The sequence below is a fragment of the Onychomys torridus genome, chromosome 6, assembly GCF_903995425.1.
Source record: "Onychomys torridus chromosome 6, mOncTor1.1, whole genome shotgun sequence".
Taxonomy (NCBI): Eukaryota; Metazoa; Chordata; class Mammalia; order Rodentia; family Cricetidae; genus Onychomys; species Onychomys torridus.
In genome coordinates this window covers 13,048,518-13,071,983 of record NC_050448.1, presented here as the reverse complement: position 1 = coordinate 13,071,983, position 23,466 = coordinate 13,048,518, and the positions used below count along the sequence as shown (strand labels likewise).

Sequence of the window (23,466 nt, the reverse complement as noted above, 5' to 3'; positions counted from 1 at the left end):
ACTCAAGGTGGATTATTGTCTTAAACACAGGACTAAAGGGATTAACTTTAATTTCTTAATGAAATGAGAAAACACAGGAGTCAGTCTTTGTGATACTGTGTTAAGCAAGGATTTCTTGTATACAACACAAAAAGTATAATTCATAAAACAAAAAGGTAGCTGTACCATACCTCATCAAAATTTAATAGATGTCTACTTAAAAGACATCACTAAAAAAGGGAAGACACAGCAGAACAGGAAAATACCACTGCAGATTATGTATCTGAGAGAAAACCTGTATCTAGAATTTAAAAAGAACTCTTAGAACTTAATAATAAAAAGGCAAAAAACTAATTGTAACCCCAGTGTTATTAGTCACTAGGGAAATACCTTTTGAAATCACAGTGACATACCATGGTCCACCCAGGAATCACTGTAACAAAATCGCTAAACAGTGGGAACTCAGAGAAACTGGATCGATTCCTCATTCGGCAGGGGTGGGAGTGTGCAATGGTTCAGCCACTGTGTAAAGTTGTTTGACAGTTTTTTAAAAGTTAGACATAGAACGACATCAATTCTGCTCAAGAGAAACAAAATTGTAAATACACATATGCAAAGAAGTTTCTGTTTACAGCAGCATTAATAAATGCCAAAAAGTAGAAACAATCCAACTGACTATCGCCCTACGGTGAAAGCACAAATAAACCATGGTGAGGCTATACAGTGGAATGCATCCGGCCATTAAAAAAGTACTGTTCGTGCTATAATGTAAGAACCCTAAATACACTATGAAAAGTGACAGAAACCTGACACAAAAGGCCTCACGCTGTACAATTCCGTGTATAAATTGTCAAAAACAGGCAAATTCATAACAATTGTAGGATACCCAGGGAGTAGGTTAGTGAACATTAGGTACTAGAGAGAGCAAGAACATGGGAGAGATGGTGTCTTAGTTAGGGTTTCTATTGCTGTGAAGAGTCACCATGACCACAGCAACTCTTATAAAGAAAACATTTAATTGGGGTGGCTGCTCATAGTTTCAGAGGTTCAGTCCATTATCATCGTGGTGGGACATGGAGGCATGCAGGGCAGACATAGTGTTGGAGCCGAGAGTGCTATATCATACAGGCAACAGGAAGTCAACTGAGACACTGGGCAGTTTCCTGAGCACAGGAAACCTCAAAGCCTGCCTCCACAGTGACACACGTCCTCCAACAAGGTCATACCCACTCCAACAGAGACACACCTCCTAATAATGCTACTCCTTATGAGATTATGAGGACCAATGACATTCAAACTACCACAGATGGCTCCTGATTATAGCATTCCTTTGGGGTATACAAAAATATTCTAGAATTAGACAGTGGCTTAATTGTGAAGTGACCAAAATCCTCGTGAATGTACACTTCTGATGGATAGACATGTGAATGACATCTTCAGAAAATAGATAAAACAAGAAGCTAAGGACGGGGGCCCCCATTTCTTCAGTTTTCTATTTTAAGCTTGAAACAGACACCACACCTTTCTAATGATCTTTTGATCAACCAAGTGTGGACACCTTAAAGGAGGAAGTTAGTCCAAGAAAGTTGCTCTTTAAAAGAGTAAGATTGTGACTTTGCCCAAACTGCACTCTGAAAACCCATCTTTAGGGACACAACCTTAGGAGCATGAACTCCAAAGTGATCCCACACTGCCACCTACCAGGTTCCTCCATGTGCACGATAATCCAGTTGAAGGCCACCTCAGCTCCAGTGTTTCCAGTGAAGTACACAGCCTTCCGGCAGGCTTCCAAAGGGAAGCCCATCTCCGCCAGCTGCATCACGGAGGATTCATCGATGTCTGAGGCTGCAGAGCACAGCAGGATATCCCACCGTGAAAACCTGAACTTTCCCCATCTGCCCACCTCCATTGCTCTTCAATCCCTTCTACAGACTCCCTAAAGACAGGCCCATTTTGTTAGGTCTTAATTTGATGGTTTTTTATGCCATCTAACTATTGAGTTATTCATGAGAAGAAATGCTATTATTACCTCAATTTACAAATGAGGTAGCTGAGGCATATAGAGTAGGAAGTAAATATTTCCAGGCCTCACAGTCCTAAGGAGCAAAGCCAAGGTTCCCCCACAGGGCTGTTGGCTCTCAAGCCTACACTCACCTTCCTGAGCCATAAGGGTCACTTAAGCAGTAAGCCATTGGTCTCCATCTGTTGCTTACTCAATTTATAGACCCTTCCACCCTGGAACAACTGCATGTATCCAGCACAGAATACTACTTTGCTGAACTACCACAGAAAACATTTTGTCACAGTCCAGGACTGGAGAGATGGCTCATGAGTTAAGAGCACTTACTGCTCTTCCAGAGGGCCCAGGTTCTGTTCCCAGTGCTCACATGGTGGTTCACAGCCCTCTCTAACTCTAATTACAGGGAATCTGACACCCTCTTCTAGCCTCTGTGGGCATCAGGCATTCACATGGTACACAGACATACATGCAGGCAAGACATCCCTACACATAAAATAAAAATAAACAAATTTTAAAACATTTCACACTAAAAGCAAATGTAAGACACCAAAAACATTTTTAAAGATACCTACGGTCTATCAGCTGGTTCATCAGGCGATCTGGAAATGAAGGGACAGGTCATAAATGAGAGCTAGCCCCGGCAAATAGTTTTAGAAAAAAGAAACTGCATCAGTCCAGGACATCCTCAGACCCTCTCACTCGTGCTTACCCCACACACACCACCTGTAAAACATTTCATTACAATAATGAGGGGAACAGCAGCCTTTGGGCACTCAAACACAAATAAAACAGAGGTTCTGATATCTCGGTGAGCAAATGATTTCCCTGCATTTGTTTCTAAGAACACTGTCTACTTGCAAATCAAGGGTTCTGGCCGGAACATTATTGATAGGAGCTGTATGAAAAACCACCCTGGTCCCCCTGTTGCTCACCACTGTCAGTCTGTAAGCCCTGTCAGGAACCACCTGCCACCAGGATCCAAATCAGTGACTCCTAGTGCTTATGTTCCAAGTGTACAGTGGCAGCCATGCTTCATTCCTATGTGTCTAGGTTGAGGACCTCACGAGGAGCACATTAATGGTGGAATGGTGGCTGCTCCTGGCTAGAGGAGGGTGGTAGGGAGAGAGTACCCTGCCAGTAGGAGACAGTACCTTTGGAGTCATCAGGGATGACTATAGGGGGACTGATGTCTGGAAGTTCCTCTTCTCCTGGCTGTAAGCCCCTGGCTCTGAGGTGGCTGATGTCTAGTAGGTCTGGCATATCTATAGAAACATCTGCAAAACAAAGGATTATATTCACTGGACACTCCAGAGCCCAAGGTCAGCTCATTACAAATCCACTTGTGTTCACTGCATGCATGTATCTAGACAGACTAAGGGGCTCAGCAGATTTGTCAAGCCACATGAGAGATTAATGGAGGGCTCGGGACAAGGGCAGAGAGTGGTGGGACACATGTGTCACCCTGGACAGCAACAGTCAGATAAGCCAGAGGTCACAGACTTGCAGCCAGGCTATCTGTGGTCTGGACACATGCCATTTTGCGTTTTAAAAATATGAACAAGATTTAATTTTAAAATTTAGACTTCTGGATTTCTAAAACCATGAAGTTGCAGTACATTCTCCTGAGTTAACTGCCTGAGCCTCCCTTTAGCTTCCACTGTGGACAATGGTGGCCTCTGTAACCACTTCATATTGACCCCCAATGCTCTGGACTGCCCCAAACGTGCACATGATGCAGATGGGAGAAGATGTCTCTCTGACCTATGCAATTACACATGGTGGAGCCTGTGTATGCCCGCCAGGAGAGCAGGCTGTGTACACCCGCCAGGAGAGCAGGCTGTGTATGCCTGCCAGGAAAGCAGGTTGGGCACCCCTCTACCCAGCAGCTCTCCTTTCCTACATGTTGCTTCCCTGCCCTTGCTGCACATTTGAGCTTGAAAACTCCTTGTTTATACTTTTTTCAAATCGTGAGAGATACTGTGATGATTCTAAATTATAAAGTTCAAAAGAACTTGACTAAATCTTAAGTGCTTACCCCTGGTGCTCTGGGAGGAAAATAAAACCCTCTTGGCTCAGCTGCATTTGACATGCTCAAATGCAAATTTTATAAGCCAAATAGCACCTGAGACTCAGTGTTGCACCTATGCAAACAGGAATAGAAGTGGGTTCAACTACAATCTCAGGGTTATGTCCTTCAGGCCTGGAGAATGACTGTCTCCAAATGATGCCAGATATGTAAACCCTACTTAAGATGACACAGCAGGCTGGGCATGGTCGCACATGCCTGTAAACACAGAACTTGGGACGTGGAAGCAGAAAGATCAGAAAGTTCAGGGCTAGCCTCATCTACACAATAAATTCACAGCCATCCTGGGCTACATGAGATCTTGTCTCAAAAAACAAACTGAATAAATAAGTACAAATGAAACAATAACCCAAAAACAAAAGCTAAGTTTGAAAAGTTAAATTTTAAGGACCTGTAAAACTAAACACAAGGTCAGACTCATGAAATTGATACAACTGTTCCTGAAGACAAAAGCCCAGGTTTCCCCTGAGACTCCTTTAAACTTAGTCAATAAAATCTGATTTCATTTTTGTTCCTTCACAAAAATTTCAAGAACAAAAAAAAAAAGAAGGAAAGAAGGAAGGAAGGAAGGAAGGAAGGAAGGAAGGAAGGAAGGAAGGAAGGAAGGAAGGAAGGAAGGAAGGAAGGAAGACTGTCCAAAGCAGCCCTAAGTTTCCTATCTCAAGTATCTAGTGCCTCCCAGAAGCCAGTAGAGAACAGAGTGGTCAGTGCCCTGCCCTCAGACCCTCTCTGCTCCCTAAACTCCTCCAGCAAGAAAATCAAGAGTCTCCTGAGCATCAGGAATAGCCCAGCACAAAGGATGAGCAAACAGTCACTGTGTGCCACCAGCACCAGGCTCCCTGGAAAATCACCCTGGCTGGTTTTCTCCCTCTCTCCCTGTCCCCTCCACCAGGGTCTGGATGACTCTGAAGACTTGCAATGCTTCGTTGCCACAGGATTCAAACACAAATCTGTAAGAGACTGGCAAACAGTTTGAAGTCCTTGCTTAAGAAGCTATACAGGGCAAAATACATATTCTTCCACATCCTGAAGCCACTAAGACCCATCAGATTCAACCCTGGTAGTGGAGAAAATATCCTTTATGCATTGTCTGGAAAATAAGGTTTCCACAATGACCAAGGGCCTTGCATATGGGTGAGAAGAAAGTCTAGTGAAGGCCAAACCATATCCTTCTTTCAAATGTACAAAGTAACTGTTTCCATATGACTGTTAGTAAAATTTGTATGATTTAGATGAATGTCAGCAGCACCTACTGTGTCTCAGAGGCAGGGGAAAGATGCTAAGAGGAGCCTGTATCCCCAGCTACCTGCTACTCCAAGGTGGTGCCTAGACTAGCAATGCCAACTCATGGCTGTAAGTCCAGAAGAAAGTGGGGTGGATTCGGAACACAGTCTCTCAGCCCACCCTGCACCTGCCATCTAGCATCCACATTTTCCAAAGCTCCCAAGTGATAACTATGCACAGTAACATCTGGGATGTGCCATCGTGAGGACTGCACTTTCCCTCTTAAAGCCTGGTCCTTCCTGAGCTCAGTAGTGAAGGGGTGGTTCGCATACGGCATGTCTTATTATTGGTGATTCTCATAGGCTGTGAGTCCAGAGAAAGGCAGGAGTAACAGAAAAGCAATGGGTTGGGCATGACGGGGGCAGATGTTCCCACAACCTCTTCCCTATGCCATGTCTTGTTAAGTGGCTCACTCTATAGTTTAAGCAAAAGCATGCAAAGGATACCTACCAAATTTTCTGGGAACCCAGTCAAGACCAAAAGTGAACTTCTTTATCTGCACTACCAAGTATTCGGGGAATGAGGCAAAGCGAGATGTTCTGGGAAACACAAGGGGAGGAGATCAATCAAACAAGGTAGAAAGAAAGGCAAACGCAGTCTATGACACACAGGCAGCTTTGTCTGCGGCGCCCGGCAATGCCCAGGACTGCCCTGTGAGGAGGAACTGGACCACAGTCAGGAGCACGGCTATTCACACACTCGCTCCAACCTCCTGGCCTCTCCACAAAAGAAAATGCTGAATGGAGGCCACAGTGAGCATGGAGCGCAGCAGCTTTGCAGCAGATGCTTTGCCACATCATTCTGAAAAGTGCTTTTAAATCATTTGGCTTCCCAGCATCTTGCAGCGTTTCCATGCATGTACTTGTAGGTGTTCCCAGTCAGGCATGCACCATGTCTGTGATGTTCTCCAAGTGATACACAGAAGCCTTGCTTCACTGCAGCCTAGAATGATTGCCTCCTGGCAATGGCTGGTACAGAGGAGACTTACCAAAATTGGGTTTAGGCTGACCTTACAGAGTCTCTTCAAATACCTGAATCCCTGGTAGCATGAGTCCTACAGAGAGCGCCATTTCAGAGTAATTATCTGAACTATCTAAATCTAAGCCTTCCTTTGGAAAAGATTTTAGTTTACGTGTATGAGCATTAGCCTGCACGTGTGTATATTCACCACATTTGTGCCTGGTGTTTGCAGAAGCAAGAAAATGGGCTCATGTCCTCTGAAATCGAAGCTAAAGCCACCACATGGGTCCCGGGAACCAAACCCTGGTCCTCTTCAAGAGCAGCGAGTGTTCTTAACTGCTGAAGCATCTCTCGAGCCCCCTAAACCTTACATTTTAAAATTAATACGTTAACTCTGAGTTCACTTCAAACTGAAAGACCAAACATCCTGGGCTCAGTTTACCACTTCTATATGCACAGGCTGGCTGTTCTGTTTGTACATGAAATCCGTGCCTTTGTTCCTGCTCATTCAGTCACCAATCATTTCCAGCATCCAATTCTATTTGGTTGTCTATGCAAACAGACAATGAGCCACATCATTTCTCAGCCTTTTAGCTAAAATCAAGGATAGAAAATGAGCCATGAACAGTACAATGGGCCCATTTTAAAATAAAAGATTCTGAGCTACTGCCTTTAAACCCCAACTTTTGAATTAGAGCCATTGCCTTTATTTGGAATACATCTTTTCCCAGAATGCATAAAGCAAATGTCAATGTTTTACTGCCCTCTACTGCACAACAGTAGACACAGCACAGGGCTGACCATGAGCAAAGAGAAAGGTAGAGCTTTGGGTCTTTAGTAGACTCCGTAATTCACTCCAAACCTGGGGAAATCATGGGCCTTCTGAAATGAACTCACTCGTTGTGCAGTGCTCACACTAGTGAGAACCTCTTGACACACTAGACAGTATTGTATTAAGATACTGAAGTGAATTGTCAGCCCTAAGGTCTTGGACACTGAATTGGTCCATCACTGGCCTGCATTTCCCCCCAGACAAGTTACAAAGCCTGCTGTGTTTCAAATTCTCCATCACAAGGATGGTAGAAGGGAACAGGCCATAATGCGAGGCAGCTACAAGAGCTTGACCCTGCCAAGGAACTGATCTAGGACTATCCTGGCTCGTGGAAGAAATGAATAGTCCCTGAAACCAGGTTCTCTGGTTGTCTAATAAGCCTCAATAAACATCATTCTCACGTAAAAGTGAAGCCAAGACCTCCAGTTTATCAAAAGCAAGAAATTCACCTGCTATTATAGCATTATAAAAAAAACCTGCTAAGTAGAACAGAGTACTAGCCCCTTTCTACTAAATGTGCCAAAATATAACCACATGCAGACCACATGATCCAAGGCAAACACACACATGCATGCACGTACTCACTCACTCAGAAGATTATAATAGTGACAATAAGGACACCACCCATCCTACAGCTACTGACAGGTACCATGCAAAGCACTTGCTCTGCTCAGCTCCCTTGGACCACCTCAGTTCTATAAATACTTCTGTCATCCCTGCTTTATGGATAGAAAACAGGGCCCTGGGGGGAGGGTCATTTGGCCAAGGTCACATCACAGCTGACCTGGAGAGTCTGCTCTGGAGCCCACACTATGCTCCTCTCTCTCAAAAGACAAAGAAGAAATGGAAATCCCTGCACAGCCACATCAGCTCAAGGACAGGAGGTGAGTCTTGTCCAGCCCTCTGCAGGTGTTCCAAACAATAATAGTTTTCCCATACATGGTCTGTTAGGATCATTTACACCAGTGGTTCTCAACCTTCCTAATGCCTGGACCCTTTAATATAGTTCCTCATGTTGTGGTGACTTGCAACTATAAAATTATTTTTGTTGTTCTTTATAATTGCAATTTTGCAATTACTATGAATCATAATGTAAATCACTGCATTTTCCAATAGTCTTAGGTGACCCCTGTGAAAGGGTGATTCAACCTCCCAAAGGGGTCAAGACTCACAGGTTGAGAACCCCTAATTTAAAGGATCATTATGTCTGGTCCATCCTGACCTACAGACCCACCAAGATCAACCCACTCTTTGTTTTGTTTTTTCTGTAATACAGAGGTGTGTATGCAGTCTAAACTGACCCTGACCTCTCTCTCTTGTCTAGACTACCCATGAACTCATCACCCTCCTGCCTGTTTTCCAAGTTCTGGGATCACAGGCATGCACTACCACACCTGGCCACCAAAGATAGATACCCTTTGCCTTTTTCTGGCTTTTCAGGCTCTGGGTCTAACAAAAGGAAAGTTCAAGACCTTACATTAACAAAATGTCAGTCGAGTCACAGCCTACAACATGGCTAAAAAATAAATTAAAAGTAAAGAATTTTCAGAAGTTCACCAACTGGATTTGCCAAATGCCAAAATTCTCATTTGAAACATTATAGAGTCTAATAAGGAACACTGAGCATGGCTACATATGGACGTGAACATAATATGGTGGGTAACACAGACAAGCCTGGGTTAAGAAGAGTGCCATCCCTGAGCACAGTCAGACCAGCTCTATCTTCCAAGCATGCCACTGACCAGCTAATTGCTTCTCCTTCCATTGCACCATCTATAAAATGAGAGACTAAAGGAACCTACCTCACATCACTAAGAGCATATTACATATGATAACTAGTGGGTAGGAGGTTGGCCTACAGCAAGACCCTATCTCAAAACACAACAAAAATAATAACAAAGAAACAGCTGACGGCAAGTTCATTGCCAGCTCCTCAGTAAATAGCAAATGGTGGGGGTTTTAGTAGCTCCAGTCCTTTTCTTTCCCACAAGGACTGTTTCTTCCAATAATAACAATTGTTATACAACGCTAATTCTTTCCACACATAGAAAAAGTATATGCAGGCTGAGGAGATGGCTCTTTGGATAAACAGCTTGCCCCATAGGTTTGGTGTCCTGGGTTCAGATACCTAGAAACCATGTAGTGCCAGGCAGTGATACACTCAAGCATCCCAGTACTCCTAAAGTGAGGTGGGGACATAGACATGGCTTGTAGGCCTGCTGCAACATGGCTGATACATGTGGAGGCAATAAAAAAAAAAAGAGGCCATGTGTCAAACCAGGGAGAAGTGGAGGAGGCTGTCCTCTGACTTCCACATACACACTGAGTAAGTGTGTACCAGTATGCACTGCACATGCTTGCACACACATAAACACACACACATACACACACACACACACACACACACACACACACACACACACACCCTTACCAGTCTCTGCAACAAAACTTTCCCAAGGATAGACAGCCGATAACATAATGAATGTTTACTAATACTCATCTGCATTGGACCGTCCAAACTTATTTTGATAAAAATGGGGCTTTTGATGGGTTTTGTTTTAATTTGCTTTGTTTTGTGTGTGTGAGGACTTGACTTTTGGAGTGGTGGTTGTTTTGTTTTGTTTTCTGTAGTGCTGGAATCAAACCCAGGGCTCGCACAAACTAAGGAGGCACTCTACCACTGAGATGCATCTCTAACCCTGAGTGTTTGAAATAAGGTGTTTTGTCTTCCCATTTCTGGCGTGTGAAGTCTAACATGAAGCAAAGCAGGATCCCAGGGGTTCTGCAGACAGCAGCTGGTGGCAGGCCTGCCTGCCAGTCAGGCTGCAGGAAAAAAAGAAAAAAGAAAAGAAAAGCAGGCCCTCACAGCCCTGCATCCTTCACTCCGTCAACTCACACTGCCGTCTCAGCCTTCAAGAGGAGGCCGAGGAACATTCCAAAGCAGTAAAATTCCAGAGACAAGCTTCCATGAGCTAAGGACATAGCCGACAGATAGCATGCTTGTTTAGCATCATGAGATCCTGGGTTCAACCTCCAGTGTGGCTGGGGGTGTAGAGAAGGAGAAAGCAGACTTCTCGATTAAAAGGTAAACAGAGGCAGAACTGAATGGACACAGCTCTCAGCAGCTCTTTATCTATGTCTCTTCAGCACTCTTTCTCCAGCTCAAGTGGCAATACGAAGAATGTCAGCAAAGACTGACTGCATCAAATGATTAAGTGGAGGAAAAAATTCCATGTACCTGACAGTCAGGCTCACAATATGAACATGAGGTATCGCCTGACTTGGTTGTAAGCAGCTCACCATGCAAATGCTCATGCCTGTCTAGCATGCCCCAAACTTCCCTGGTAGGCACACAATCAACCAAGGCCTATGCTAAAACTTAACTGTAAAATTACAACATAATGCAGTGTTTACATATTGAAGGCTGCCATGAGTAGTTTTGTGATATCTTTACCAGTTACCATTCTTGCCATGTGGGAATAAGGGTGTTTCTCAACCTTACTCTCATGGCAAGGGAAAAAAGGGCAAAATTTAGCTGCAGGATAAACCACAATTTTGCTTTCAAAAAAAAAAAAAAAAAGGTGGATACTCCCCCGCCCAGCACATAACTCAAATCATAGGACTGTCTTATTGGACAGGCTCATCAAGTGATGTGAGAGACAGCTACAGGTGTATATCACACTCCATCCACCTGCGTGAACAGCATTCATGGACTCTCAGAACTCCCAGCCCCCTCCCCTGCCTCAGCCCCCACCTCAGTAGGCTCCTCTTTCCCCTTTAAGGGAGGCCTTACTCACTTCACCCCTGCAGACTTGGCCTGCAGGGCACTGCTCCAGAAGCCGTCCACATTGTCTGGTTCGGCAAAGGCCTGAAGGCAGGCACTGAATGGGATCCTGGCTCGCACCAGCTCGGGAAGGGGTCTTCGGTTTGCTTCTGCTTCCCTTCTCATCAATTCATAGGCGATCAGCTCATCTGAGGAACAGGAAGGAACCTGCAGTCATGCTTCTCTTCCACACAGGAGCCACACACACCCCTTGATTGGTATGTCTCCTCATAGGTCAGGGCTGCTGCCTGCCTGTCTGTCTGTCCGTTCCCAAGCCTGACAGATTGCGTAAAGTCAGAAACACCCTTTACTTCTATTTTTTGTGTGTTTGCTTGTTCGTTTTGTTTTGAGACAGGATTACTCTATTTAGCCCTGGCTATCCTGAAACTCACTCTGTAGGCCAGGCTAGCCTTGAACTCACAGAGATCTGCCTGCCTCTATCTCCCCAGTCTTGGGATTGAAGGCGTGCACCACCACTGCTATTACATCTATTTTTTATTCTTGTTTTTGCTGTTTCGTTTGAGACCAACAAGAGGGAACTGAGTCCAGGTCAGATCATGCATGGGACATCAATGATGCAGGGACCTGCTGCTCCATTTTCCCACCCTGCAGTGACCCACGTACGGCTCTCCATACTTCACCTTAGAGCATCCTGCAGCCGTGAGTGAGTCAAGGGCTCTCCTCTCCCAGGCCCTTCACTCCCCTGATGAAGAAACTGAGGCTGAAGATCAAAACTAATCAATCACTGACAAGCCTAGACCTAGTCTTGGTCAACAAACACAGACGAGGCCCAAAAGAGATGTAAAATGGATGTAAGGTGTCAGCATTCTGAACCGACCGTTGGGGACCCACCCAGCATCCTGTCGTCAAGGGGAAAATCTCCCTCCTCCCCTCTTTTCTCTCTCTCTCCCCTTCTCCCTCCCTCCCTCCCCTTCTCCCTTTCCCCGTTAATAAAAAAACTTTCCATGTAGATGCCATGTCCTCACAGTGTGAGTAACTCTCCACCATGCCCCCCAGGCCACTGCCCTCATGGCATTTTCTCCTGCTTGCCAGCAGTCTGAGAAACACTGGGACCATGTACCTTCCAACACCAGCACTTTTCTAACTGGAGGATGGCTGGGACCCTTCACAAGTGAGGATTCATGTCTTAACTGTGGTTTCTCGATTTCCACCCTCACCAAAAAGCCCTGGCACCAACCATGTGTCTAGGGCTCTGCCCTTAAGCATCTGTTCCCACATGACAAAACAGCTTGCCCCCACTCACCTCATGGCCCCTAGATCCTTGGATAACGATCCACTGACTACCCTGCACCATCATCGGTCCTCAGTAACTCTCTGGGACTTGGAGTTCAGTCTGTTGGACCTTCTACTCACTCATGGAAAATGATCCTACCACCAAACCTCTAATACCCTTATCCTTACAACTTCTGACAGCGATCCATGTCCACTCTCCTATCCCAGCTCTAGCCTGCTGGATTCCTTCCTTATCACCTTCTCCCTCATGCTTTCATTCAAACTGTCTCATACTGTTCTGCCTCTGTTCCCTGTTTCCTACTCTTCCCTTCCTTCCTGCCAATTCCACCTGCTCTCCTTGGGCTGCTACCACCACTACCAAGGCTTCCCTCTTTCCAGCTTCAATACTTCTGTTTCCCAGTTTTCTTCTCCCTGTAAACTCTGATTCTAGAATTTTCAAACTTGGTCAGCTGAAACTTTCCTGGGATCTCTCTAACAAAAAGTCTATTTCTTCTGTGTGGATGTGAATGTATGAATGACATGGCCACTGGCTGTGTTTCTGACTGATTTTTGAATGTTTGAGATTCCATTCCATGTTCCATATCTGTTCCATTTGTCTTACAAAAACAAAAACAAAAATGTGACCATGTGGTCAGGTGCCAGAGGGTGACTGTGTGGTCAGGTGCCATCTTAACTAAGGTCAAAGACAGACAGGTCATATGGCCTCATCGCCATAGACCATCTTTACTACGGGCAGCTAAAAGATACTTCCTGCCCATGGCTCAAGCATGAGGGGCGCCTGGCACTCAGGAAGTGGAGGGGGAGAAGGTCAGCAGTGAGGGCTCTATATGTACCTGCCGCCCCAGGGCCAGGAAAGCTCCTCCACACGCCACACATTGCTTTACAAGCCAAAGACTCAAGCCTCACAAGTCCTGCAGGCTTCAGTTGTGGCCTGGCACTCCTCCAAGGCCTTGAGCACAGGTTGCCTTCCAGATGCTGCTTTGGGGAGGGTTGCACCACCTTGTCAATACTATCCTCTCCCTCCCGCTCAGGCATCACCAGCTTGCATTTCCCTGAGGTGGCTGTCTAGGTAACCAGCAGGTAAGTCTGTCATTTTCAATCACTAACTCAGGTAAAATTTATCCTTTTCAAATCTCTGATATCATTTGACAACCAAGTTCTGTCAATTCAAAAACAGCAACCAAGGCTTCAGCTGCCTTTTCTATGTAATTTTCTATGTAAAATTCACAGGCCTCATTCTCTTGAGCTACTACCACTCTCCAGCGTCTCCTGGTGAATTAGATAAAAAGGAACAGCTTCAGGGTTTGTTTATGTGAAGACAGGAAAGTTGTCTCGCTTTTGTTTACTTACACATCCTTCTCAGATCTGATAATGTTTCGGGAAGCCTCCCTCCTCTTCCTTCACTCACTCAACCACTTCCATTCAGGAAATTTCCTCTGGTTATAGATTTAAAGATGTGTTTCATTGGGCTGAAGCCAGGCCCTAGAAAATGTTCATACCTTTTAACCCAAAGCCATAGCTTTTGCTATGATACCAAGATGTAGGTCTGTTCCACTTGTTTTACAGACACAGGTTCCTGCACAGATCCACCCTTCCTGCCAGACTTGTGCCAAGGCTAGACCCTCAAAAGCCCTCCAGATTGAGGATACAACCAGGAGAATACTGGTAGGTTGGCTTCACCCACATGCTTCATAAAAACTCTGTTATCTCCTAATTCATTGACACTTTTACAGGATGGATGGGGGCATTTCCCACCTCCAGAGAAACAGCAGATGTGATGGTTCCTGTACTCCTGATTTGGCATGCCATTTACCCAAGCCCCTGGAAACATCACTGCTGGTATCACCACTCCAGACTCAAAGGCATATCTGCTCTTTCCTCTGGCTCATCCACCCTTGCCTCTTCTGTACAACCAGGGCACTTCCCTGTTTCATTCTTCCTGGCAGTTACCACTCTTCCCATAGCTAGCCCTGCTCATGAGGCCAATGATAGAAAATCTAGCATACAGATGTTAGGTAAATCTCTTTTCTTAAAAAAATTACCACTCATATAATACAGCAAATTAGAGATCACAGGACTATGAAAGCTATTAAAATCCAAATTCTGTCATTCGTTGTGATGCATTCTGCCAAGCTCTACCAACAAAATAAGCAAAGTAAGTGTTAAGAGGGAGGGGGGTCTTGTGCTTCTGCCTGGCAATAAAAACTATCACCAGAGGATCTGATCACAGTCTTGCATGGAAGCTGCTTCTTCTGCAATGACACCCGACAGGCCTGAATGCTGCTGCTCCTATTAATCCTATAGCCAGGGATTCCAGTATGCCACCAACTCATGCAACTCTCCTCATTTTGCATTTAAGAAGGTCCCTCTGCCTCACCATCCTTGAACACATACACAACTTCCTATACAGCATGTGCATTCCCTCTGCATTGACACTCTCAAAACTACATTAATTTTCGAGAACACTCTTTGTCACCGAGGCTGACAGAACTGAACAGAACATGTAAGTCTGAGGTGAGCAAGGAAAACCAATTGTTCTTTCTAATGGCTCAGACTGATTGTCAGGCTTTCCCATCATCTAGGAGGTAAAGCCTTCAGGCACAGTTGTCAGGGATTATCTAGATTAGTTTAGCCCCTGACCATGCCTGTGAGGGATTATCTTGGTTAGGCTCATTGGAGTGAGAAGAGCTACCCTAAAAATGAGTAGCACCATCAGCATCCTGAGTGCACAGAAGAAAGCCAGCTGAGCCTGAGCAGTCCTCTCCCTCTGCTTCCTGGCTGGAAAACGTAATGTAACTGGCTCCCGGCAACACGACTTTCCTATCATGATGGACTAGATGCTGTAACTTTGGCACAAAGTAAACTCTCTCTCCCTTCCTCCCTCTTTTTTTTTTTCCAGCGGTTTTTGTCAGGCACTTTATGACAACAGGAAAATTAACTAAGATAGCCCTCACTCTCAAAAGGCAACAAACCACACACTCCACAGCTTTCCGTACCTCAGATGATGGGCAAGAATCTAGATGTAGTCCAAAGCTGTATGCATGCATAGACAATGGAAATAATTTCATTTTCAATCATCAGAGTCATCACTTCCCAATATCACAGTAAATTAAATCCCCCAAAGAGTAGCAATAGGCACTCAAAGAGGAGGTTTTACAAGGATGGAAAGTACCCCCAAAACAGCAACAGACATCTTGCCCGTTTCTTCTCTAAGACCTGAACTCTAAGGGATATCGTTCATCCCTTCTACCTGGAAGAATCGGATTGTACTGACAGCATGAGAAGGAGCCATGCCCTGAAAGCCATGGTGACACCTCTCCTGAATTTCAAAGTCCAGACATTCTTCTATTGGGCCTCCTGGCTACAGAGTGCAAGGCCACAAGTTACCTCCCAGGAGGCCTGCCTTAATGACCCAGACAGAAAGCATGGTTGCTTCTGAAGATTTCTGATTCCACTTCTAACACCCGAAGAAGCATCTCCATCAAAGTTTATACCATAGCATATCATTAATGACACAAGAGCATCCTACCCACATCACCACAAGCCACACGATTGTGTCGACTGCAGCCTAATCATGAGTCACATTTTCTGGGCTCTACAGTAGCCCCTGTCCACAGTTCCTCCACCAAGCCTGCCATGATATATTTAGCATCCTCCCCAGACAAGTCACATGGGGACTTGGAAAAACAGGAGAAGGGCTGTACAACCCAAACACAGCCCATCCCACTGACTGGGCTCCTTGTCTCAGGGGCAGGGCTCTCCACAGGGAGACATATGTGGCTCTTTTCCCTTTGGGGACCATTACCTTTGTTGGTGGCTGCCTCCATAGCCACAGGTAGCTGCATCAGATAGTCCACCCGCTCTGTGTAGCGGACCTTTCGGGTCTGACAGCACTGAATGCGTTCCTCCACCAAAAACCGGAAGACATCACTTGGGTTTTCTGAGCCAATTCGATTCCTCTGAAGGTCAGATAACACCAGGTTAATGGATGCAGGGGAGTGAAGCCATGGATAAAAGACAGCACAACACCAGCTCTGATTCTGCCATTAAGATCTTGCTTTACATAGCCTTCTTTCTGGACATAAGAGTCAACAAGACTAAGACACTGTGATTTAAATAGTGTCCCAAAGTGGGGGGGGGGGGGCGTAAATAAATTCAGGTTCATCTGTGAGGTAATATTACACAGTCATTAAAACCATAGACAGATGAGTATGAGTGGAATTAGAAGAAGGAAAGGAAATAGGTTAATGAAATAATAGAAAGAGGAAAAAATATTGTCCTGGGAAAACCAAGGTATGTTTGATACAATTTCAAATGTATTTAATGTAAACTATGTATAAATAAAGAAACCATGCTATATTACAATACACAAGGATATGGTAACATCCTTCCAACAGGTCAAGGGAAAACGCTACTCACAAACTAAATTCACACATGATTGGGAAATGGCTGAAGGGTTTGCTGCTAAAACGTTACCTGCAGCCATTGTTACTGTGGCAGTCCTGACTTTCTCCTAAGTTTCTCCCTTTACCATAAAGAATACTTTCATAATCAAGGGGGAAAGGCTGCTGTTTTGTTTTAAGGTGAACTCTTTTTTTCTTTTTAAATATGAACCCAGAAATAACAGAGATAATGGGATTTTTTTTTTTAAGATTTATTATGTATACATTGTTCTGCCTGCATGCCAGAAGAGGGCACCAGATCTCATTACAGATGGTTGTGAGCCACCATGTGGTTGCTGGGAATTGAACTCAGGGCCTCTGGAAGAACAGCCAGTGCTCTTAACCGCTGAGCCATCTCTCCAGCCCCTTAAGGTGAATTCTTCATGGCTTCCATGAGATTCAGCTCTGCTACACCAGAAGTGTGATCACTTGAGTGGTAGCTGGAAATCAAGTACCTGGAGGGGCTCTCAGGGAGCTCTGTCCAAAGACCATCACACCCATAACAGGCACAGCATGAAAGCCATACAGAGCCAGCAGCATCTGGAACCCAAATGTGAGAAGCAGCCATATCAAGTGCACACAGCAGAGACAGCCACCAAGAGGCCCGGTGAGTGAATGACAGAAAGAGAAGGAGCATTTGGTGAAGCCATCACCAGAGCAGCTGGTGCACTTCCGACCACCCTGCAGAATTCTCAAGACTTACCTCCACTAGATTGACCAAGTGCAAGAAAAACTCCTGGGCATCTTGCTGTCTGTTAGAGGAGAATTCTGGGTGGCTCTTGCTGACAAAAGCCTTGAACATGCGTGGAGAGATCCCGTTCTGCTGAGGCTAGAGTATAAAGACAGAATCGTCCTATATAGGTGAAAACCTACTACTATTACTCTGCTTAAAGGGATACAGTATAAAATGACTTCTAGTGGTATAATGCTATATCATAGATAAGAGCATCACTTGGCCCACATTAGAGAAGCTGCTTGCAGTAGATGGTAATTACCACAGATTCCCACAACTGAACAATGGCAGAGAAGGAGACTTTACAGAGCACCCAGTCCTAAGTGATAAGTCTTTGTCAATCTCTTCCCTTCAAGGCTCAGAAATCTATGCAGAAGAGGAAGCAAAAAAAAAAAAATTATGAGAGCTGGAGGTGATGGATGATTCCAAAGAAACAGTGTCTTCCAGATATAACAGGACTGATGCACACATGAACTCACAAAGACTGTGATAGCACACACAGGACTTTGGGAGGCAGAACCAGGCAGATCTCTGTGAGTTCAAGGCCAGCCTGGTCTACAGAGTAAGATCCAGGAAAGGCGCAAAGCTGCACGGAAAAATCTGTCTCAAAAAAAAAAAAAAAAAAAAATCCCAGCACTGAGAGAGGAAAGCGGACATGTGATCCCACCTCTAACAAGGAAACTCTCTGCAATGGTACTTGCTGATAGAGAAAACTCGGTTTTCTTCAATGGAGCATCACTGAATATACCAACTACACTCTAGGAAAGGCCCTGTGGCCTGTTGTAGTCGACCAACATGAAATGAAGTCCATGTTTTATTTTGCTTGTTGGTTTTTAATTGACTTTTTGTTTGGTTCTGTTTTGGAATTTTGTCTTACTGGTTTTTTTATTTGACTATTTTTTTTGCTATTGTTTTTGTTTTTCATTTTAGAGAAAGAAGAAAGAGCATGAAGTTGGGTAGGTGGGGAGGATCTGAGCGAAGTTCGAGGAGAAGTGTGGGAGCCCACAGAGGTTTCCTGGTGAGATCTGAGTTTGCTTTACCAGCAGGGCTGCATAAGGGCATGACTGGACCATGGGCCTGGGTACCAGGTGTTTGGAAGGGTCTACACTTGGTTGTATCTAGCAAGGGGGGAGGTTTTTTGACACAGTGGTCAAACTTCAGAGCGAAGTAGAGATGCGCTGTGGAGGGGAACTCTGGCAGTTAGGAGGAGGAGCTAGCTCATGGGGCCGGGGAGGTGACTTGGTAGTTAAGAGCACTCACTGCTTTGCCGAGTCCAGTTCCCAGGCCCCACACCAGGCTCCAGGCAGCTCAAAACCACCCTAGCTTCAGAGGAGTCTGATGCCACTGACCTCCACACACACCTGCACTCACAAAGGTTGATTACTGATGCCTGTCAGAGCTCACGGGAATGCAATGTGCTTGGCTCTCTACGCACAGATGCAAATCTGATGGTTTTTTTTTTTTTTTTAGTTTATGTATATGTTCATGTGTGTGCGCAAATGTGCAAGCATGCATGAGGAGGCCAGAGGTCCATGTTGGCTGTCGTCCTCATCACATCATTATTTTATTTTTTGAGATAGGATCTTTCACCAAACCTGAAGCTCATGCACCAGCTAAACTGCTGGCCAGTTAAGCATCAAGGATCACCCTGCCTCTGCCTCCTAGACTGGGACTGGAAGCGAGTGCTGCCTCCCCTGGCTTATCTCTGCCACTTCTAATGGATTGTTCCCAAAGTCCTACATCCAAGGTTGATCCCTGACCACTAAATGCATGTACACACAGACAGATACAAATACACACACGCATGCACACATACATGCACACACACACACACACACACACACACACACACACACAGCTGAGCTTTGTATATGATAGTTTCTAAAAAGCCAAAATGAAAATTAGAGAATTGAGTTACAAAAGTCTCATTTTCCATTTGACAGTGGCCTGGTGACATCACCTAAATGTTCCTACAGCCCTATCATGCAAAATGAGGACAGAGGATGGATGACCATGGCCTGCTGTCTTGGTTGTAAGCTGTTACTTGATGTCTACTCACTTTGTAGAAGGGTGGCCCAGAGTCTCCATAATAGCAACCTCTGAGGGAGCCTGGGGTCCAACTAAGTTACTCGATTTCTTTCTCCATCAGCAAGTGAAAAACAGACCAGCTAAAGTTAGAGAGGACTACAGTACTCAGATTCTCCCGGATGCTCGCACAGCCAGCATCTCCTCGCTCCCCAGAGCCCAGTGCTTTAATTAATAAGCAAGAAGTGAGCAAGCTGGAGCTTCCAGCACATCAGAGCAATGCCTGAAGATGTGTCTGACCACAGACACAGCTCAACCTGTCCCTAACACATGAGGTGATATTTTATTTGTATGTTAATAAATAAAGTTTGCCTGGAGATCAGAGGTCATAGTCAACCATAAACAGAAGTCAGACGCTGGCAGCACATGCCCTTAATCCAATCACATGGCAGGCAGAGTCTCGGTGTGTTCAAGGACACAGCCAGCATGGTGACACACGCCTTTAATCCCACTACCAACCATAGATAGAGACCTGGAGGTCTGTATAGACAGGCAGTGATGAGGAAGTGATGAGGCTGGGCTAAGAGCCAATGAGAAGGCAGAACAGCAAGGCAATAAAGGCTCAGGTTAGACAGGAAGAGGTTGCTTGGGAAGCAATGGCAGTGTGGTGAGCTAAGGTTAGTTTGGTGGCTATCACTATTACTCTGATCTCTATGGCTTGCACCCTTGTATTTGGCTCTGTGTTTCTTATTTAATAAGACTGTTTAGAAATTCGTCTACAAACACACAAGTTTACAAGACAGTTGCTGGTCAGTTTCAGTACTGCACAGAACTTGGAGGAAGAACTGTCAGCATGATTGCTTTGAGTAACTGACATGGTAGGAACGCTTCAGTGTGCAGAGTAAAGGGAGCTCATACAACTGGGAATGGCGAGTTCGGCTGGCAGCTCATTCCCCAGCAGCCAGCTTCAAGCCCAACTGTGAACGTGCTAACACTGACTCCCAGGCAGTCCTTTCTCCTCCTCCTCCTCCTGTTTGTCACATGATTTAAAATAAGTGGATTGAAGTTGGTTAATTTGAGTTACGTGACAATGGAACATGGTGGAGGGAGACACTCGAGGGAGACTGTGTCTACAGTTTGATTCTCTTAGAAACACTATTATCTTGCACTTATGTGCAGGGAAATGTGCTTTTTCATGTTAAGAAAAAAAGACAAGAATGTTACATTTGCCCAACAGGGATAAATACAAATTAAAGAAAGCAAGTCCGGTGCTTGAAGCTAAAATCCTATCACCTCAGTGTGGCAGAAGGCTAGCTACCTCGGCGATGCTAAAACCCACAATGGTGTCAAAATTATTTAATCTGGGGATCAAAGTGTCCCAGACACAGTTTCTCAGCATACACAACCACTTCAAACGTGCTATTTGTAGGTGGAGAAAGCTCGAAGGGTTTCCACTTTTAAACTGTTTGAAAGTGCTTGTCGAGCATGGACAACAAGGATCTGAGTGTGACCCTCAGCACACACAAACAAGATAAATAAATAAATATCAAGAACAAATTCTTAAGGACACGGTAGAGTCCAAATCAAATACTGGGCTGGAGAGACAAGACTCTCAGCAGTAAAAAGTGCTTGATTTATATTTTCCTGATGACTAAGGATGGTGAGCAATTCTTTAAGTGTATTTCAGCCATTTGAGATTCTTCTGTTGAGAATTCTGTTTAGATATGCACCCTATTTTTAAATTGAATTATCTTGTATTTTGATGTCCAGTTTCTTGAGTTCTTTATATATTTTGGAGATCAGCCCTCTGTCAGATGTGGGGTTGGTAAAAATCTTTCCCATTCTGTAGGTTGCCATTTTGTCTCGTTGACAGTATCCTTTGCCTTGCAGAACCTTTTCAGTTTCAGGAAGTCCCATTTATTAATTGTTGGTCAGTGTCTGTGCTACTGGTGTTATATTCAGGAAGTGGTCTCCTACCGGAGACCGCTGACCTGAGCTCATGGGAGACCCTGGACTCTGGACTAACAGTTAGGGAGCTTTCATGGGACCGATCTAGGCCATCTGCATGAGTGTTGCAGTTGTGTAGCCTGATCTCTTAGTAAGGCTCCTAGCAGTGAGATCAGGACCTATCCCTGACACTTAGTGAACCTGTTCCCCATGCTAGATTACCTTGCCCAGCCTTGATGCAGGGGGAGGAGCTAGGTCCTGCCTCAACTTGATGTGCCATGCTTTGTTCAAGCCCATGAAAGGCCCACCCTTTTCTGAATGGAGATGGAGGAGGAGTGGATGGGGAGGGAGGGAGATGGGGGGAGGGGAAGACAGGAAGAGAGAAGGGAGGGGAAACTGTGGTTGGTATGTAAAAATAAATTTTTTAAAATGTTAATAAAATAAAATAAATACAATTTTAAAAAGTGCTTGATGATCTTCCCAGGTTCAGTTCCCAGCACCCATAGTGGGCCATTCACAATCAACTAATTCCAGCTCCAGGCAATCCAAAGCCCTCTCCTGGCCTCCACTGACATTTGCACCTCTTCTCTCTGTCTCTCTGTCTCTCTGTCTCTGTCTCTGTCTCTGTCTCTGTCTCTCTCTCTCTCTCTCACACACACACACACACACACACACACACACACACACACACACACACACTAATAATAATAGGGCTGGAGAGGTGGCTCAGTGGTTAAGAGCACTGGCTATTCTTCCAGAGGTCCTGAGTTCAATTCCCAGCAACCACATGGTGGCTCACAACCACTTGTAATGAGATCTGGTGCCCTCTTCTGGCCTGCAGGGACACATGCAGGCAGAATACTGTATACATAATAAATAAATAAATCTATAATAATAATAATAATAATAATAATAATAATAATAATATCTTTTATATTAAAACACTGGGTGTGATGTCAATGTAACACAAACTCAGACATATCTGAGAAAATAAATCACAGTTGAGAAAATGCCTCTCTAAGAACGGCCCATAGACAAACCTGTAGCGAAGACATTTTCTTAATTAGTGATTAATAAGGGAGGACCAAGCCCACTTTGGGTGGGGCCACCCCTGGGCAGGTGGTCCTGGGGTGTATAAGAAAGCAGGCTGAGCAAGTCATGAGAAGCAAGCCAGTAAGCATTGTTCCTCCATGGTCTCTGTGTCAGCTCCTGCCTCCAGATGCCTGCCTGTTTAAGGTCCCTCAGTGATAGACTGTTCCCTGGAAGTGTAAGACAAAACAAACCCTTCCCTCCCCAAGTTCTTTCTGGTCACGGAGTTTTATCACATCAATGGAAACATAACTAAGACACTGGGATTATTTATAGATGAAATGGTTTATTAACCAAAACGTTACTAAAAATCCAGGCTTTCCCTCGGTCTATAGAAGATGGTCTGAATCAGGATGTGTATCTATCAGGAATGAGCCAAGATACAAGACAAAATGCAGAGGTGAGAAGTGAAAAGCTCACACTACTGAGCTAACAGCTAATTTGCACACTTGAAATGTCCCATCTACGCAAGTGCTGGAGCAGGATCTCAGAGCTTTCCACAGCTGCACAGACACCAGATGGCCTGGGGCAATTCCCACGTCCACAGCATTCTAGTTTCTGCATGGATTTCTATCTCCACACCGGCAGAGCCTGGCCCCAGCAAACTCGATGTGAGCCGTTTGCAGAACAATTCCCTCTACCGTCAGAGAAGTAGAGTTCTGCAGTGGACTATGAGTCTATATGAAAAACTGCTTAAAACCAACATGCCCAGGACCACAAAAGAAAACATGCTCAGTCCCTGCTCTACCCTAAATGTCACAGGAGCCATATCGATGTTGAACCAAAATCCTACTCCCACCCGCCACCCCAAGACAAGGCCTTCTCTCTACACGGCAGCTACTCATGGTCAGCGCTTTTTCTTTTTAAATTTTGTTTGTTTTAGGCAGGGCCTCATTTAGGCTAGGCTGGCCTGGAGCTCACTATGTACCTTGAATTTATGATCCCCCTGTCTCCACCTCCTGTTTGTTAGAACGCACTCCATCGATGGAGTC

The 23,466-nt window shown here is 45.0% G+C and overlaps 1 protein-coding gene across 3 annotated transcripts in view; it reads right to left on the bottom strand.

Annotated features, from left to right (window-relative positions):
- Usp13 (ubiquitin specific peptidase 13) overlaps positions 1-23,466 on the bottom strand; it is a 113,834-nt gene that overhangs the window by 17,100 nt on the left and 73,268 nt on the right. For all 3 annotated transcript variants that reach the window (XM_036189956.1, XM_036189957.1, XM_036189958.1), the window contains exons 11-17: positions 17,384-17,509; positions 16,044-16,197; positions 10,959-11,133; positions 5,820-5,908; positions 3,151-3,273; positions 2,572-2,598; positions 1,681-1,824 (exon numbers count right to left, since the gene is read on the bottom strand). In XM_036189956.1, the coding sequence (XP_036045849.1) occupies positions 1,681-1,824; positions 2,572-2,598; positions 3,151-3,273; positions 5,820-5,908; positions 10,959-11,133; positions 16,044-16,197; positions 17,384-17,509 (838 nt within the window). The remainder of the gene's footprint in view (positions 1-1,680; positions 1,825-2,571; positions 2,599-3,150; positions 3,274-5,819; positions 5,909-10,958; positions 11,134-16,043; positions 16,198-17,383; positions 17,510-23,466) is intronic.